Below are 17093 nucleotides of genomic sequence, written 5' to 3'. Positions count from 1 at the left end.
AACAGTCGCACGTGAGGCGCTCTGATATACCACGGCCATCGGCATCGCCGCACAATTTACGGGGCACATTCACTTTTTATCAGGCATGTGTCGCCCAATTGGTAGAGCTTAGTGTCCTTTTATTTTTTATGTAATTGCCGCATTAGTAAGCAGAATAGTGTGCGAACTCGCGCTGTTTAAACAATGCCAGGAAAAGCACGTGTTGCTATGGCCTACGATGACTTCTGGGCGTAGCGTGGGCGTACGGCTCTCAACCGCCACGGGGCGCCATCCTGGCGAGAATCGTCAATTACGGAAATTCATGAATGACTTGTTTCGCTTTTGCCTTTTCTCATCTGTTGAGTTGTCTGCTTTCTACCTGGTCTGTCGTCGCGCCAAAAGTTTATCGTTCTTCGACCTCCCGGAATTCTTCATAGAGCGTAGAACTTTCAAGTTCCAACCTATAGTGCTTTCTTTCACTGCTTTAATTTTAGAGTCGCCATTAAATTGGGAAATTGGCTGTGATACTGTTCTGTGTTCCGAATTGCGCAAGAATCTGCAACGCCAGCAACGGGCTGATGTTGGCAAGTGCGGATGACGATCATCACCAGGCTATTGTCAGCACAAGCAGGTATTTGGCAAGCTGTGACTGTAATACTGTTCACTAGGTTCATTTTTCTGTTCCCCTAATAATGCAAAGATCGAAACTCGAAAGCCAACGCACAAAGTACTGTCTTTTTTTTGCCAACATAAGCGTCGATCTCATGTTGTTATGATATGGATGGGCTTGCTGCTTGCAGATGCGCCGCATGCCTTCAGCCTTGATGCGCAGTCCCTTCAATTTCAAGGATGACGCTGGAGACCCCATATTCTAAGTCTAACGTCACCATGTAAGTGTGTATTTTCTGTTGAGTACTTGCAGTTGAAGACAGCACAAATCAGGACAAATTTAATCCCTGTAAGTGACATACCCAGTATCTTCGTTTAACTGTATTTATTGTGAATTTCTGGGGTTGATAATTAATTGATTGCTTTATTGTATCTCTTAGGTTAATAAAGTGTTATTTTTATTTCTTTTCTTCTCTACTTAATTTGATTTTTTGGTTAGCTGTCATGCAGGTTGGATTTGATCTCTTTTAAAGTTTGACTGTTTGACTCTACGACAGCGTAGGTATATGCACCACACTGTGCACTATTTCGGCTCGAATCCCGTGCTTCGTACCGAGAAAATGCATGCCTCGGCTTGTGGTAGCCCTGCCCCACGCCTTTCTAATTGGTCTTATTTTAAAACGCACCAATCAGAAAGAGAATTTAATTCTCTATCGAATGGTGTATGGCTTATCCAGAGTACCACTACATTGAGCCGCTATAAACGTTGTAGACCCAGTCGCACTATACAAAAGTTGCTCTTCTGTTGCATTTATCTTTTGAACTAGGACGATTTACCACAACTTTACCAAATCCAAAAGTTTGTAAACTTCATTATCTTTCGATTTCATTCAGTTTTGGGATGAAAATCTCCCCGGGAAACTCCGGGTCTTGAAATAAGTGCGAACTGTGAAATCTGGTGTTTTGTACGTTAGGTTCCCTGGCAAACGGCATACTGATAAACTTGCATTGAGCGTGTCTGCCTTACTGAAACTGATAAAACTTGATACATACTTTCAAAAATTTTGAGTTGTCTAGCTTGTTACATCTTTTTAGAATTTTGGGAAGCCACAGAACATGAGCTAAAATCGTCTGTCGCGATGATTAAGACATTAGGGCTACCGCACACGAGTTTCTGTGGCTGGCCCCATGCTTTAAGTATGCAGTGGAGATCGGCTCATATTCGGGCTGGCACGGCTAAAAATGCGGTTCCTCGTAGACCCTATTGTGGGACGTATATTCCCATCATTCCTTCCTTTTGGAATAGAAATCTTTTTCTTTCGATTTATTCAAAAACACTAAAAAGTTTCAGATTTTTTTCTCTACAAAACAAGCCTATGTGAGATACGATTGAGGCCATACAGAAAAAGTGGCTTTTCGCTAATAGAGTCTCTATGTTTGAGGGTATTTATTTTTAATAATTTAATTGAAGGTATTCATATATCTCGGTTTACTAAAGCAGATCGAATACGAAGACGTCGAAGAGAATTAAATCAAGTTGAATCAGTTAAGCAGCTAAACAATTCCAGCAACCGAATCAGCATCCCCGCCATCGCCAACACCCGGACCAGTATGGACGACGATGACGACATCCAGATCATCGGCAGCTTCCCGCCCTGTCTCCCGGGTCCGGCCTGTCTGCGCCGCAAGGTCATGGGCAAGCGCAGCAGCGCCCTGCCCCCGCACGGACCCCCCGCACAGGAACCCCGACAGGTCCCGTCCCCCGGACCACGCTTTACTCGAGGGGCGCCCGCCGGGCTAACCGCCCGCGCCCCTACCCCCGCCGCGCTGAATGACACCACCGAGGCGGCCCCCATCCCCAGCACCTCCGGGGGCCTCCCCGTAGCCGACCGGCCCTCCTCGCGGGCCTCCGAGATGACGGAGGATTACTTTCAGCGGTACCTGCACACCCGCGACCTGGACGCCCTCATCCCGGCGGAGTACGATGTGCCCTACGATACGGCGGAGGAGGAGGACGAGGGCGACGCGTACGATGAGGAAGAGGTGTACGAGGAGGAGGAGGTCGAGCCGGAGGACTACGCCGAGGTGGAGAAGTTCATGGACGCCATGGCCGAGGGCCCGGACAAGTTGCGTCTGGGGAAGCTGGTGGAGTGGGCGCGGGAGTGCGATAAACAGGTGATGGCGCTCGAGCGCGAGGAGATGGATATGAACGACGAGCCGGCCTGCCATCGCACCATGGTAACGGCATCCACAGACTATGTTCTTGGAATTTTTGGAATTTAATTTCCTTTGATTTTGCATTTTTGAGTGTTGAATTGAATTCATTTCGTTTTTTGTTTTGAAATTTTTGATTAATTCGATTTTTGGTTGTTATGTTATTTATTTCTGTTAGCCGTTTTCTTTATGTTTGTGATTTAACTTTATTTACTTTTGTGGTTGAATTTTATTTATTTTGAATTCTTCGGTTGTCAATTTTGTTTTGTCTTGGTCCTGTGTAACTTGATTTGATTTCTGGATTATTTAATTTTATTTATTTCCTTTATTCCCGTGTTTATTTACCTTTGATTACAGTATTTATATTAGGTACTTATTTATTCCTTTACCTGTGGCTGTGTTTTTATACTCGGCAGTATTGACTTGCCATTATTGAACTGAGCTTGATGAAATAGAGCAGGACAAGTGGAAGAAGCGCAGCGGCGCCTGTCTGGAGGAGATCGTCAAACTGACGGAAATGGACAAGGAGAAAGAAGAGAAGAGCGGGGAGAGAGCGCCGCGGGGCTTCCAGATGCCGCCGTTCGTCTATAAAGGCAGCGGCGTGCACCGGCTGGACCAGTGTCTGACGCGCATGGTGCAGAAGTCCTTCGCCGACAACGACCAGGTGGCCGTCGCCCACCGCGCCGGCCAGAAGGCCGATTTCCGCAAGGGCTACAGCGTGGAGCACGTGCGCACCATCATGCAGAAGATCGCCGCCGAGAAGAAGCAGCCGCGCCTGCGCCACGAGGAGACGCGCCGGCCGCTGGACGTCCAGGACGTGTTTCCGCGTTTTCACTGCGCGGTAAAGCAGTACCGCGCCAAGAGGTTCCGCAGGACCGTCGTCTCCAAATACACCTACAGCTCCGAGTCAGTAATGTACAGAAAATACTTGGTAAAAAAATATATAAAAGCGTAAATATTCAATTTTTTTTATGTTAGGTTTCTGAAAATGTTCCGGCAGACTGTTGTCCCGAAATTGCGTTACGGTTTTCAGTGGACTAAAAATAATGTGAAAAAATAAAGACAACAATAATGACAAAATTAATGAAAAGAATTTAAAATGGGCGTTTTTATTGGTAGTTACAAAGTAATTTTATGGTAGTTTTATTGGTGATTTGTTACAAATTCTCCGCAGAACGGTCGTTCTGAAATCTATGTCTTTGAGTGAAAAAAGCAGCAAAAAATTGAGTTATGTTTTTTTGCAGTAAATTATCTTATTGAAACCGCATGTTGATTTAGTAATTGAATGGACCACGCCTATTGCGCCTATTTAGCTAAATCAACCAGGCGCTAAAATTCTATCTTTTGCTCATTTGTTTTGTTAATTGTTTATTGATTTATTCGTATTTATCTTGTTATTTACGTTTTTTTTTATTTCATTATGTATGTTGATGTTCCTTGAATTTAATTTTCCTTTTTCTAAATTGTTCCCTTGTACGCTGTGATTGCAGTGAGCCGCAGCTGCCGCGCGACTCCCACCTGGAGCAGCACCTGTTGATCAACCAGGTCCGGAGCGGCTTCCTGGACCGGTTGGCGGAGTACAAGGCGAAGCTGCGCGCCGAGGGCCTGGTGGTGGAGCGCGACGAGGCCGATCCGGGCGCCAACAAACCGGACTTCTCCAACGACGAGTACGATCTCGTTGAGGAGGAGGACAACGAGGTGCCGGCGGCGGAACAGGAAGAGGCAGCGGCGGACGCCGGCGCCGGCAGCGACGTGGACGTGGAGGTGGATAAGGATGAGCGGGTGGAAGACGGGATCGACGCGCAGTCCAGCACCACCGAGGAGCCCGAGGGCAGTCTGCATCGCAGCGAACCCGGCACAGGTATGGCTACTTACTGTCACAGCAATTTTATCCAACAGTTATTGGGAAAATGTCTTTTTTAACTATTTAAAATAAATACCGCTGCTGTACTTCTGATACAAGCTTATTAAATAATTACCTGCCTTATTAATTTTTCACATGAAATGTGAGTTGTTGTATATTTATCTGAAAATTAGTATTGGTGAAAATACGTTAGTGTAAAATGAAATGAATGGCAGTATGTATAAGTACGAAATATCAGTGGAAAAACAGCGAAGCAAATTATTGTTAGGTAATTATACTGCCTGATTTCTGTTAGCAGGTAATTACACTGGAATAGCAGAATGAGTGAAATCGTATAAGAGAAGATGAGAACAAAATAAGCAGGAACTAAAAGGGCTCTTTTCGTTCGTTTGGTCGTGGTAAAAAAAAATGTTAAAAAATAATTTTAAAGGTTAGTAAATCGAAACAAATTTGAAAAACTTAGTAATAATTTATTTAAAGATCCGTATTAATTCGATCTAATTTATTTGCTGGTATCCCGGTAGCATCGCCCGGCTGCAGCAAGCGCAAGAGCCCCGAGGACGACGCCAGCCCGGCGACCGGGGCGGGAAAAGCAGTGCTGAAGCGCAGCAAATCTGAGGTGATCAACAGCGAACTGGACAACCGCTACATCGACGCCACGCCCCCGCCGCCCCCTCCGAAAGCGCCGACACCGCCGCTGATCGACCTGTGCGACACGGACGACGACGAGGGACGGGACGAGGCGGTCTCCCAGGAGAACATCCGGCCACCCGGGGACGGCGACGAGGACGACTATCCGGACGATGTGCTCAATCTGCTCCGCGGCGACTGAACGGATAATCGCCAAGTTGATCGTTGATTGCAGGTTCCTACATTTGACAGGATCATGACCTCTTCTTGTATTCTGGCAGTTTAACGAGAATTTTGCAGCTGCATTTTTTCGGTTTTTTTTATTAACTTGTCTGCACAAATGTCAAATTCTGAAATGTTCTGCACAATATTCTGCTAAGAAAAATTCCCATTGTTATGGCTCTCCTGTTCCTGTTGAAATTCAAGCAGTTTCGGGTCATTTTGCAAATGAAACAATAATGGATAAGAAAATAATCCTATACGATTTTTTATAAAATGGTTATGGATAAAAAACGATTATGGATAAGAAAATAATCCTAAACGATTTTTTAATATTCTTTCTGTTTTAGTTAATTTATCGTATAAGCCAAGAAATTGCTATTGAAATATTAGTGTTTTTGCTGATGTAGCGTTAACGATCTTTCAAACAATCTTTTCATTGCATTTTATATTTTTATTCGATCGGCATTTCCTTTAATCCATATCTACGCCTAAAATTATTTTTATAGGAATTTTTCCAAAAAAACATAGCTTTTACTTTCGAACCCCGTTTTTCCCAAGCCCGGTTTGTTTTTGAAAAATGAAAACATTGGATTAGAAGCCTTGAAAAATGTCTAGAAAATTCATTTTTTGATTATTCCACCCTTATTTTTCAATAAAAAAATGGCCATTTCGTTAATAAAATCGTAGAAAATGATTTTCTTTGTGGAAAATGACAGGTAACGGAATGGAGTTTTTCTGATATGGTGGGTGGGTACAGTATTTATTATTATTGAACCGTTTCAGCACAACGCTGCTTGTGAATTCACAATACTACAGGTACTCGTAATGACAAACAAACTCGTAACGACGAATACGACCTAATGATATCCAATCTTATCTACATCCTTCCCCTTGCTCCGGGACAGGTTAATCTCCAGAGCAGAAGCAAGCGGACAAAGAACGATTACAAACTACAAAGGACAGAAGCGCTGCAAAGAGGTATAGAAACGCGCTTCCCGGGCATCCACTGTCCCATTTTATCGTACAAAATTACAAATTATTAATATACTTACTATATTTGGCGCGCCACGTTGCACCCTGCATGTTTACACGATCTTACAGTTGCAGCTGTATTGGTTGCTATGTAAACGTCATGCACTATTACACCTCCCCCACTGGGAAAGCCCCACTCAAAAACATTTGGAAAATCTTTGGTTTGGTGTGTTGGTTAAAATTACGTTGATGCCGCTGGCGGTTACTCTCTCTCGTTGTGATCACCAGCAAATCCATGGTAAACCGCATTTTCCGACCGATGAATTGCTCAGCTGTTACGGCGGCGTTACGCCCGCCGTCGCATATGTGACGCTCCGGCAGCGGCTTAGGAACTGGCGCAGAGCAACTGGAAGTAACTTTCCGTCCTCTCCGTTGGACCGCCGGTCCGTTGGACTGGGACTGCGGATGTCTCGGAGGCGTCCGTATGCGCTTGATTCCGAACTGAGCACCAAATTGGGCAAACGGTTCCAGTGTAAACTGCGCCTGTAGCCGGCAGATATATCAACCAGTTGATTGTAGATAATCTACATGTTAGCCCGTCAGGGAAGTAGATTTTCGTCAATAGATTTGACGAACTGCATCAATAGGCCTGCCGACCCGAGCCTGTGCGTTGCCTATGGAAACATCAACAGATCTGCCGAACCCGCAAAACAGTGAAACTTGATATCCTTGCACAGCATGCCGGCATCTACAATACAGCTCGGCCGAGCCTGAACATATGCAGCTATGTACCGGCGCGGCGCTAGACGAAAAATAGCATTTCGCTATTCCTGTTGCGCCTTCACATTTCAAATCAGCACACCTGTAGTTGTTTGCAGTGAATACAGAGCGCAAATATCTGACAATCAGCGCAAAATCGAAGTAATATTTTTCTCTCAGTAATAAGAGTGGGGCACAAAGCTATAATTTTAAAACGCATTGCTGCCTGTCCTCTGAAATGTCATAACCAGAAGTCCAGAATAATTCTGACTGTGTTCTAACGGCATTATTCCGCTAATATCGAGTATCGGAACATCTGTCTGTTTTTCAACGTTGGCGTACAAACAACACGATTAAAGGGTATTCACTATTTAGTATTTACTGTAATTACAACCTTCTACGAACGTCCAAAATAAAGTTATGTCAGAACTGTTGAACGTTTAATGTAAAATTGTAGTACTTTATTTTGATTACAGTGAAGTCTGAATACTCGTATTATAGAATTAAATGTACTCGCAAATCAGCCCACCGTGAGGCAATCGCATTGTAACTCCCGAGTAGTTAAACCGAACTGCGAATTTGATCTAACTATTGAGCAGTAACTGCGGTAGCACTGAAAGGGTTGGTTATTTTCTAAGACTCCACAACGAAAGTTTCGCAAGGATACCTCAACGTACAATACGGGAAGCAACACTTATTTCCTGCCCAAATTATCGAGCACGATTTAAGCAGTGACCGGACGCTACTGTGCTAACCTACATAAACATAACCGTCAATCCAGTACATGCAACACACGAATAAACTACTACTATATAAATTTAGAAAAAATAACGCAATGTAAGTACACTTTGGACTGGAACGGCTTAATTGCTATATTTGCTGCTGTGCTCGAAATGTCACCTTTTTAACATGAGGCAAAAAGCGACTGGATGTCCGTCAACAGGTTTGACGAACTGCATTGATAGACCTGCCGACCCGAGCCTATGCTTGGTCTATAGAAGCGTCAATAGATCTGCCAAACCGGCATAACATTGAAACTGGATATCCTTACTGATCTGAATGCCGGCATCAGCAGTTTGGCCGAGCTGTACCTTAAAGATATCACCGCGTTGGCCCATTGTATCGGCGATATGAAGACAAACGACCGTGCCATTTCTTCTCTACTTTTTCCACTCAAAAAAGCGTTGTTCAAAGTTCAAAATATAATAAACGCGGACGTCTGACAAATGTCATAGCCGCAAGTTTTGGCAATTTTATACTTGTCTCTGTTTTTTACTACTTTTTATTTCTAATAATTTTTAATATTTACCATTTAACACAATCGGTATTATTCAGCACATAGGCCAAGTTTGAGAAAATTATTTCATTGCACAAATCAAGCGGAAACTAATTAAGCTCAGGAAGCGACGCAGTTATTTTTTAATTAGCTCAACGCCTACAATGGTCAGATTAAACTTCCACGGTTAATTTTAATGCAAGCATAACATTTGCAAACGTAGAAATAATTAGTAGAAATATATTTCCACGATATTAACACATTTCGCGATGATACCAGATGTCTAATAGCCGCGTTCACACTTTAGAGATACACCGGTCTTTTGAGAAAAAGTGGATGAAAACCATGAAATCAACACGAAGGGACAAGACATAGCGCCCGGCTCTGGTTATCTAGCGCTGGCACAATGTGCTAGTGCGGCTGTACCTTAAATGCTCCCGCTCGGCCGAACTGTTGACGCCGGCATGGAGTTTTCAAAGGTATCAAGTTTCATTGTTAAGCCGTTTCGGCAGCTCTATTGACGTTTTCATAGACAAAGCATAGGGTAGGTCCGTGAAACCTATTGATGCATTTCGTCTGATCTGTGGTTCAATTATCAAAAAATGCATAGCGGGTGCTTGTGTTTGCTTAACATAAAACATTAACAGGTATAACACTCCGCCAGCAGTGCTGTCGTTGCTGTCTTCCTCAACGAAATTGTTAAGTAAATGCGCAGTCGCCCGTCTGCGGATTGCACGTTTTATCATTCTTTAAATTAAATCACTCAGTTAATTGTTCAACACTTGACACATGCGCTGTCTAATAAGTATTGAATATTAAGCAATGTGTTGCAGTTGACATTGTTTTTATACGCTATGTAATATGTAAGTACCGAAATTAAGCAAAAATCCTGCGCGTAGAATTAGACACAATTCCAGTAAAAATACTAATTAAATTACAATCTGCGATGGTTGCTGCCAGAAGCCTGCATCCGCCAGTATTACCGTATTTGAACTGAAAGCGATACGTACAGCAGGTATAATATGAAGCCGCCATGCGCTCATCAAGCTCAAGGATATCATATTTCACAGTTGTGCGGGTTCGGCAGATCTACTGACGGTCCCATAGACAAAGCATAGGCTCAGGTCGGCAGGCCTATTGATGCAGTTCGTCAGATCTATTGACGAAAATCTACTTCCCTGACGGGCTAACATGTAGATTATCTACAATCAACTGGTTGATATATCTGCCGGCTACATGCGCCCCATTGTCGGAGACGATTTCGGAACATATGACATGCGAGGACAACTGGGTGCTGTGATTCTGTGAACACCCCCTACACGATTGGGCTGCGAAGAACAGCCGGTTAGCCGTAGCTCGCAACGCTACTGTCGTCACAGTCTAAATGCAAACGGCTTAAATTCAGCCGGCTGTTCATCGCAGCCCAGTCGTGAAGGGGGTGTTCACAGCACCCAGTGGTCCTCGTAGCGACTGAATAGATTCAGAAACGCTTCCACTACCCCATCTGTTGTGGCGTGTTTCCTAGGGATGACCTCTGGCCACTTTGACAGGGCGTCCACTATGATAAGTAACATCGTTCCCTGATACGGACCCGTGAAGTCCATATGAACACGCTTCCATGGTGCTTCCGGCACGGCCCACTGGGAAAATGGAACTTTCGCAGTCTCCTTGGCGCATTCTGAGTATATGCGGCAACCGGCCGCCAGTCGCTCGATATCTTTATCCAGCAGTGGCCACCATGCAGCAGCATCCGCGCGCTTCCGCTTTCATTTTGCTGACGCCCATGCGCGCGTCATGCAAATGTGCTAGGAGGGCGGGACGGTGGTTTTCCGGGATGACTGTTCGCTTTTCCCAACAAATGCATCCGTTGACCAATACCAACTCCCGCTTCAGTCGCTTGGTAGGCCTTCTGTCGGTCGCCTGCAGCGCTTGGCCATCCGTCGCGGATGAATCTGGACAGTCTTCGATGAAGTTTGTCTTCTCAGGTAAGGCTTCAAAGTAATCAGACCAGATCACTCTTCGGTGTTATTGCGATAATGGTATTGTTTAGCACCTTGTTTGTTACTTTTGGACGGTTTTGTTATACTCGTACTCTTCGGGGCGTTATGTGGAAGCAGTCTACGTAATCCTACAAGCATGCCGATACAGCTATTTGTACTTGCATAACTATGCCAGTGTAGAGTGCCCGAATCTATGTAATACACGGTTTAAACACCGTGTACAAACAGAAGTATTTTTAATTAATTATGACTATACAGTTTATGCTTAAATTTGAAAAAATTCAAAAATTTCTGCCGGCGTTTTGACCACACAAAAATTCAGCGGCAGAAAATTCTGCCGGCGATTTGACCTTGGCCGCTGTGCGCACTTTTGTACGCGCGTCCGCCTGCTGCTTGCCAGCTGCACGTGATGTTCCAACTTGCGCCGGCAGCTTCAAGATGCTTGCAGTATTATGATCCAATATTATGATTACAATAAATAATACAGCCGAGCTGCAAGAAATAATACCGTTCTCAGTTTCGAATTAAGCGGATTTCCCTTTGTTCCTAAACATTTTACACAATGAAATTTAGGACTTCCGGTTCAAGTGCATGTTTATAATTTCATCGCCTTGTTGAAGAGTTAGGTATTTGTATTTGGATATTCGGACTCAGAGTTATTGCAAAAAATCTCAACTAACGCATCAGAATATCCAGGTAATTCGAAGCTTAACAACTATCAGTAGATTAAGCCGGAATTATCGTCCACTACAAGGGAGATACAAAATCCAGATGGTGAAACGAATGCCTTGGTGGCTTGGTTACTTGGAACAGTGGGCGGTGCGCATCTGCTGGTATCCGTCCTTTAATGCCTGTATAGCGTCTTCTCCGCATTTGGATCTCACAACCAGGCCTACGTTGCCATCGAAAAGGCGCAGCTTCGTTTGTAATTTGCTAGAAAACACAAAACGGAACAATATTGCGAGAGTTAGGCATTCACTAACGAGTGTCGGAGCCGTCTAATTACGTAATACGCGGAAAGCAACGACAGTTTTTCTACACGCAGCGGAATGCACAGAAACTACATGTGGCTTACGTTCTGCCATCTCGTTATCCGCCTTTATCAAGAAAAGTAACTTGAATATTTCTTATACGGTGAAAAGCTTGTAAAAACATATGAATAATTCTTAATGAATGTATTTTGCAAACAGTATCTAGACGTCATTCTGTAGCTAACCTACTCGCAAAAATTTTTATGGCCAGCCGCCGCATTTTCGTTCTGTCCGTTATCGGCAAAGGCTTCTAGATCACAGCAGAAGTGGAAGTTTTCGGCATCCTTTTTGGCACAATGGTTGAGAGCGCGGAAGAATTTCACCGGACCCACCGTGGTATTACACAGTCCACCAAAGGCAAGAGAATAGTCAGCACCGTACCATCCACCCGAGGATGGCACGTCATCCTTGTAGACAGCGGGACAACTTGTATACAAGGATTTTCGGCAGTTGCCCAGGTCGGTACTCCACCTATATAAACGCATGCAGCGGTAAAAAGATATATTGCGCGGCCCACAGTACCATATTCTGCTACTAGGAAGAAAAAGGGCGTGCAACAGCATTGCCACTTATTCCCCGCACATGGTACCGTCACCCGGCGGGAGTAGGACGCTACGGCAGAGCGCGGCAGTTATTAAATTAAACGCACTGGAATTCAGCACGTATTTTGCCGCAAGGTCATACATCATACATCCGCCGGGTTGTGACAAACATAATGGAATTCTTCTCCTTATATGCACTTGTATACTTACCGACAATACTGATCAGCAAACGTTTTATATTTTTGCAGATCCGCCGCGGATGCAGGCCAGAGTGGACTGTTTTTCGGTGGCAGCATCCGCTCGTGAAATCCGTCTTCGCCGCGGCGTAGCTCAGCGCATTGCGCCTTCTGCTGTTCGCATGTTCTCGCAGCTACCGCACACGAGAACAGCGCACACGCTGTTAACGCAATAACACCTGCGAAATTCATTTTGATCCTCAAATAGTTTATTGGCAGCTTCGTGATGCAGAGGTGCATTTTATAAGACGAGGTAAAAATTCACGGTCGCAGGTGCAATGAGAGATGCTTAGTATGCTTTCATGGTTATTTAAGTATTTCAGCTACAATTAAACCGCCTGCAGCGTATTTGCTGTTCCCAGTTTTCTGTCTACACTAGCTAATCCGCGTATTATCTGATTATTTAAGCGCCGGTACTGTAAACATTATGGTGTTGCATAAGCCCGCGACTCACAATCAGATCATTCAGATCCCATCTGTTTGCTAATTTGCCCAATATTTTTAACGACGTTTAGGAAGGTGCGGCATATTCTTACAAAATGAAAATCGTGGCAATCGATTTCATGTAACCGAAAAAATTAATTATTGTAGCAACTGGCAGCATACCAAGAATTTTGCAGCCAATACGGTTTGGCGGATGGCAGAGTCGTCTCGTGCAACCTCGAAACTTTCGTCCATACCTCAGACATGCACAATGTATTCAGCAAACGTTCTGAAGGCGCAGCATGCTTTTACAAAATAATCAAGCGGACGAGCGGAGCGAGCCCGTATTTTTATTGGAAGACATCTGACAATTCTTAAACGGGGAGTACCCATGACCTTTTGGGTCACCAGCGATTTTATTCTGGATTCTTATAAAATTCAGCACGATGAGTCCAAAATTCGTGCACTTGAAAACACCTTTTGCGCTGTTTTGTGGCATGGAGTAATTAAAAGATTAGCATATGCTGGCTAAAGAATCGTTTGTGCGCCGTGCGCACAACATCCGGTTGGCGGATCATGGTGGAAACTGAGATAGGTAAAAATGACTTGAAACGTTTTTTATTTAAACGAGCTTTATATTCGGTTTTTGCACATAAATGAACACACCAAACTTGAAGATTTTTCTTAGAACCGAACCACAGGGCCACCGTTTTTTAAATTTGAAAACGATTTTTAAAATGTCTAAAATTCATTTGAAAATATAAAAAATGCTAAATTAAAACAATGGATCAGTATAAAAAGTAATTTCATAATGTGTATGCGCGTTTACGATACATCAGAAATTCGAAGATCGGTTCATAGTGAGACTTCTGACACTGCCGAGTCATTTCCTATAAACCGAAACCGGGCCGCCTATTTGCCACCTTATCTCACAACACCTTATACTAGTTTTCACTTTAAATCGAGTTCCAAATTTTTGTACTATGAAATTAGTGGCAGAATGCCAGTAAGTAATTACACAACCATGATGGTTCGGCCGATATCACAGTGCCTCGTTTAATCTTGAACCCTAGACTAGACAGCAAATACAGGTACAGGTACTGCACTTTGCAATTTTAAACAAACGTGTGCCGGCTACAGATACAATGTTTGTCGAATGCCATTGGGATAGCTGAAGCACTGGCTAGCCATTAGATTTGACATGATCGGTACGCTGTTTCATGCATCTTAACAATTTTTTTGTACTAAAAAGAAAAACAGATACAGCAACAATCTGTATTTTATCGTACTTTTACTGAACAACGGAAACAGCGCATTATGTTAGCAGTTGTAACTTTCTAATGGAAACACTACATTTACTACATGTATGGCGGCGCCTGTTGTATCTGTACTTTATACGGCACTTGTTATTGTTCTCGCATTTCTGAAGAGACTGAAACAGCAACTTTTTATACATAATTATTCTGGTGGCTGTTATATTTAAACAAGAACACAGTACATCGTCCTTTATATGGAAAGTGCTGCATTATAACAGAAACACGGAACAGCAACATCCAATTTGAGACTTCTGCATTTCTGCATAAACAAAGAAAACGCGACATTTACGTATATAAGAAGTGATGAGTGAAATGCCATTTCACTGGACGGGGAATTCACCCACCCTTCTTTAATACTGATTCCCCCCGAAAAAAGTAAAACTTAAATAAAAGTAAAAATTGACTAAAACTTAAAAGCAAAAATAACACTCTACTTATCTCTAAGGTAGGGACTACGTGCGTATACATTGTCTATGTATGTAGTGTGCACGTAACTAAACGCATCCCTTGGTTCGTAGACGTTATAATTTATCTAAAAATCAAAAGCTAGAATTAGGTAAAATTTTAGAAATTAGGGCATTTGAATACAGTTGTTATTATCATCAACGTTGTTGTTTTTTATTGATATTACTATTAATTATTTTTTGTATTCGAGCTTTAGTTATATCGTTTTTGTCATATGGTTATTTACTATGAAACTGACCGCTTCGTACGATTGGTTAATGGTACGCTTTCCGTCGCTAAAAAACTTTTGCTACTCGTTCGCGGCCCGCTACTCTAATACCTGACAACTATCGGACCACACAAGCGCCTAAAGTCTAAACTAAAAGAAACCTTCATGTACGACGATGCGCTTGGCGGAGACCCTGAAGATGTTTTCGATGATTATGCTCACTCCAAGAGGCGCTACGAGAACGCGGACTTGTGCTGAATATAGCAAAATGTGAGCTAGTGGTAATCGGAGGCTCCGAAGAAGAACGCCAAACCGTTACCCAGACCTGCAATGTCTCCAGCTGAAAGATTTGGCCCATGCTCAAACTCGGACTTGGACTCGGACTATTAAAACTTGGACTTGGACTTCACTTGGACTCTAAAACTTGGACTTCACTTGGACTCTAAAACTTGGACTTCACTTGGACTCTAAAACTTGGACTTTAAGACTTGGACTGGGAATTAGGCGTTTCTTATGTCTTCTTACGTTTCTTCATTTTTTCTTAGGTTTCTTAAGTTTCTTAAGTTTCTTAGGTTATTCTTAGGTTTCTTTGGTGTTCTTAGGTTTCTTAGGTTTCTTAAATTTCTTAGGATTCTTAGGTTTGTTAGCTTTCTCAGAATACCAAAGAATACCTAGATTACCTAAAAAATGTTAGTAACCTCAGAAACCTAAGAACACCCAACAAACCTAAGAAACCTAAGAAAACCGAAGAAGCCTCAGAAACCTAAGAAACCTGAGAAAACATGAAGAAACGTAAGAAGACATGAGAAACACCTATATCCAAGTCTAAGTCATAGAGTCCGAGTTTGAGAGTCCAAGTGAAGTCCAAGTTTTAGAGTCCAAGCGGAGTCCGAGTTTTAGAGTCCAAGTGAAGTCCAAGTCCAAGTTTTAGTAGTCCAAGTCCGAGCTTGAGCGCGGGCCGAAAGATTTACATTATTTCGGTGCACCAGTCCATGACGATGCGGTTGCGGGTGCACTCATCAGTGCTACGGAGGTAATTGCCCGGATGTTTTGAAGTTAATACCGGCCCACCAAGCCCTGTTCTTGTTGAGGTGCAGTATGGGCGCAATCAGGTTGAGCTACAAACTGCGCGCCAGCCGATGTTACCAACAAAAGGCGCTATTGAGCCAGTTTGATGACATGATACGTCATTGTTTAACCTCCATCACCAACGTCAACATTACTGATGAAATGTGGATGTAGGCGTCTCTCCCAATCGTAGAAGGCGGTCTCGGAATTCGGAGCGTCGAGAAGCTTGCCCTCCCGGCCTTTCTGGCCTCGGCTTACTCGGTTGCTACACTAGTATCGGAAATTATCGAGTTCCTACCGGACTTCTACTGTCGTGATTCTGCTGCAGAATGGCAACAGATAACCGAACATGACCTCTCACCCGTAGACGCGCGACCAGTCCAGAAAGTATGGGACCATCCCATAATTCATAACACCGCCGAACGGTTACGAACGTCAGACGGTACTGATATCTCCGAACAGGCTCGGTTGCGAGGTGTGAGCACGAATGATAGCGGAGCACTGGAGCATGGCTGGGAGCTCTTCCGGCTGCCTCTCTTGACAACCTCCTTACGGACTCTGCGGTACCAATCGCCGTCGGTTTACGCCTTGGAGCAACGGTAACCACCCCACACCGCTGTGTTTGCGGCGAGTGGGCGGATGCCCGTGGCTACCATGGCTTGAGCTGCAAGAAAAGCCGCGGCCGAATCCTACGCACAAGTGCCTGAACGCCATTGTAAAGGGCAGCCTCGCATCAGCCGGCTTCGAAAGCGAATTAAAACCACAAGGTATCTGAACTATCTTCCCAAAAGACAGCAAGCGCCCGATGGCGTTACCTTGACACCATGGGAGACAGGACAGATGCTGGCCTGGGACGCTACTTGCGTCAACACAATGGCTATTTCGCACATCATAGCGACATCCGCAAGAGCGGGAGCAGCAGCAGCACAGGACGAGCAGTACAAGATCGAGAAATATCGGTCAGGACTACGTGTTTCGTGCTCTTGGTTTGAGACGCTCGGACCGCCCAGACCGGATGCTGCCCGCCCGATAATGGAATTCGGCCAGATGATACGGCAGGAAACCGGCGAAAAACGAGCCACGGAATATCTCCGCCAGCGAATAAGCATCGAAATCCAACGAGGAAATGCGGCATTAATCTTGGGAACAGCACCGATAGGGGCAAATTTAGACCAAATTTTCCCTGCGATTAGGCCGCCTTTGTCGATTGATGCTTAATGTGATCGTGTTTGGATTTACTGTGAAATCTTTCTGTGAACTGAATGTAAGAACAGGCGCA

General features: G+C 44.1%; 2 protein-coding genes across 4 annotated transcripts; one reads left to right on the top strand and one right to left on the bottom strand.

Annotated features, from left to right (window-relative positions):
- The first annotated feature begins 2686 nt into the window (after positions 1 to 2686).
- Positions 2687 to 5719, top strand: LOC129587104 (uncharacterized protein DDB_G0284459-like). 2 transcript variants are annotated; one of them, XM_055480698.1, is made up of 4 exons: positions 2687 to 2826; positions 3258 to 3708; positions 4293 to 4663; positions 5191 to 5719. In XM_055480698.1, the coding sequence occupies exons 2-4, from the start codon at positions 3320 to 3322 to the stop codon at positions 5496 to 5498; spliced, it is 1068 nt and encodes a 355-aa protein (XP_055336673.1). In that variant the 5' UTR covers positions 2687 to 2826; positions 3258 to 3319; the 3' UTR covers positions 5499 to 5719. The 2 variants fall into 2 exon arrangements, with proteins under 2 accessions (XP_055336673.1, XP_055336672.1); XM_055480697.1 differs by having other exon boundaries at positions 3258 to 3717.
- Positions 5720 to 11108: 5389 nt separating this feature from the next.
- LOC129587169 (uncharacterized) lies at positions 11109 to 12683 on the bottom strand. Of its 2 annotated transcripts, XM_055480783.1 has the most exons (4): positions 12309 to 12683; positions 11889 to 12027; positions 11746 to 11806; positions 11109 to 11458 (listed from the first exon to the last, which is right to left on the bottom strand). In XM_055480783.1, the coding sequence occupies exons 1-4, from the start codon at positions 12572 to 12574 to the stop codon at positions 11418 to 11420; spliced, it is 507 nt and encodes a 168-aa protein (XP_055336758.1). In that variant the 5' UTR covers positions 12575 to 12683; the 3' UTR covers positions 11109 to 11417. The 2 variants fall into 2 exon arrangements, with proteins under 2 accessions (XP_055336758.1, XP_055336757.1); XM_055480782.1 differs by having other exon boundaries at positions 11746 to 12027.
- Positions 12684 to 17093: the final 4410 nt, after the last annotated feature.

The sequence above is a fragment of the Paramacrobiotus metropolitanus genome, unplaced genomic scaffold (assembly GCF_019649055.1).
Source record: "Paramacrobiotus metropolitanus isolate TYO unplaced genomic scaffold, Prichtersi_v1.0 Parri_scaffold0000023, whole genome shotgun sequence".
NCBI lineage: Eukaryota > Metazoa > Tardigrada > Eutardigrada > Parachela > Macrobiotidae > Paramacrobiotus > Paramacrobiotus metropolitanus.
This window is presented reverse-complemented; position numbering and strand designations above follow the sequence as displayed.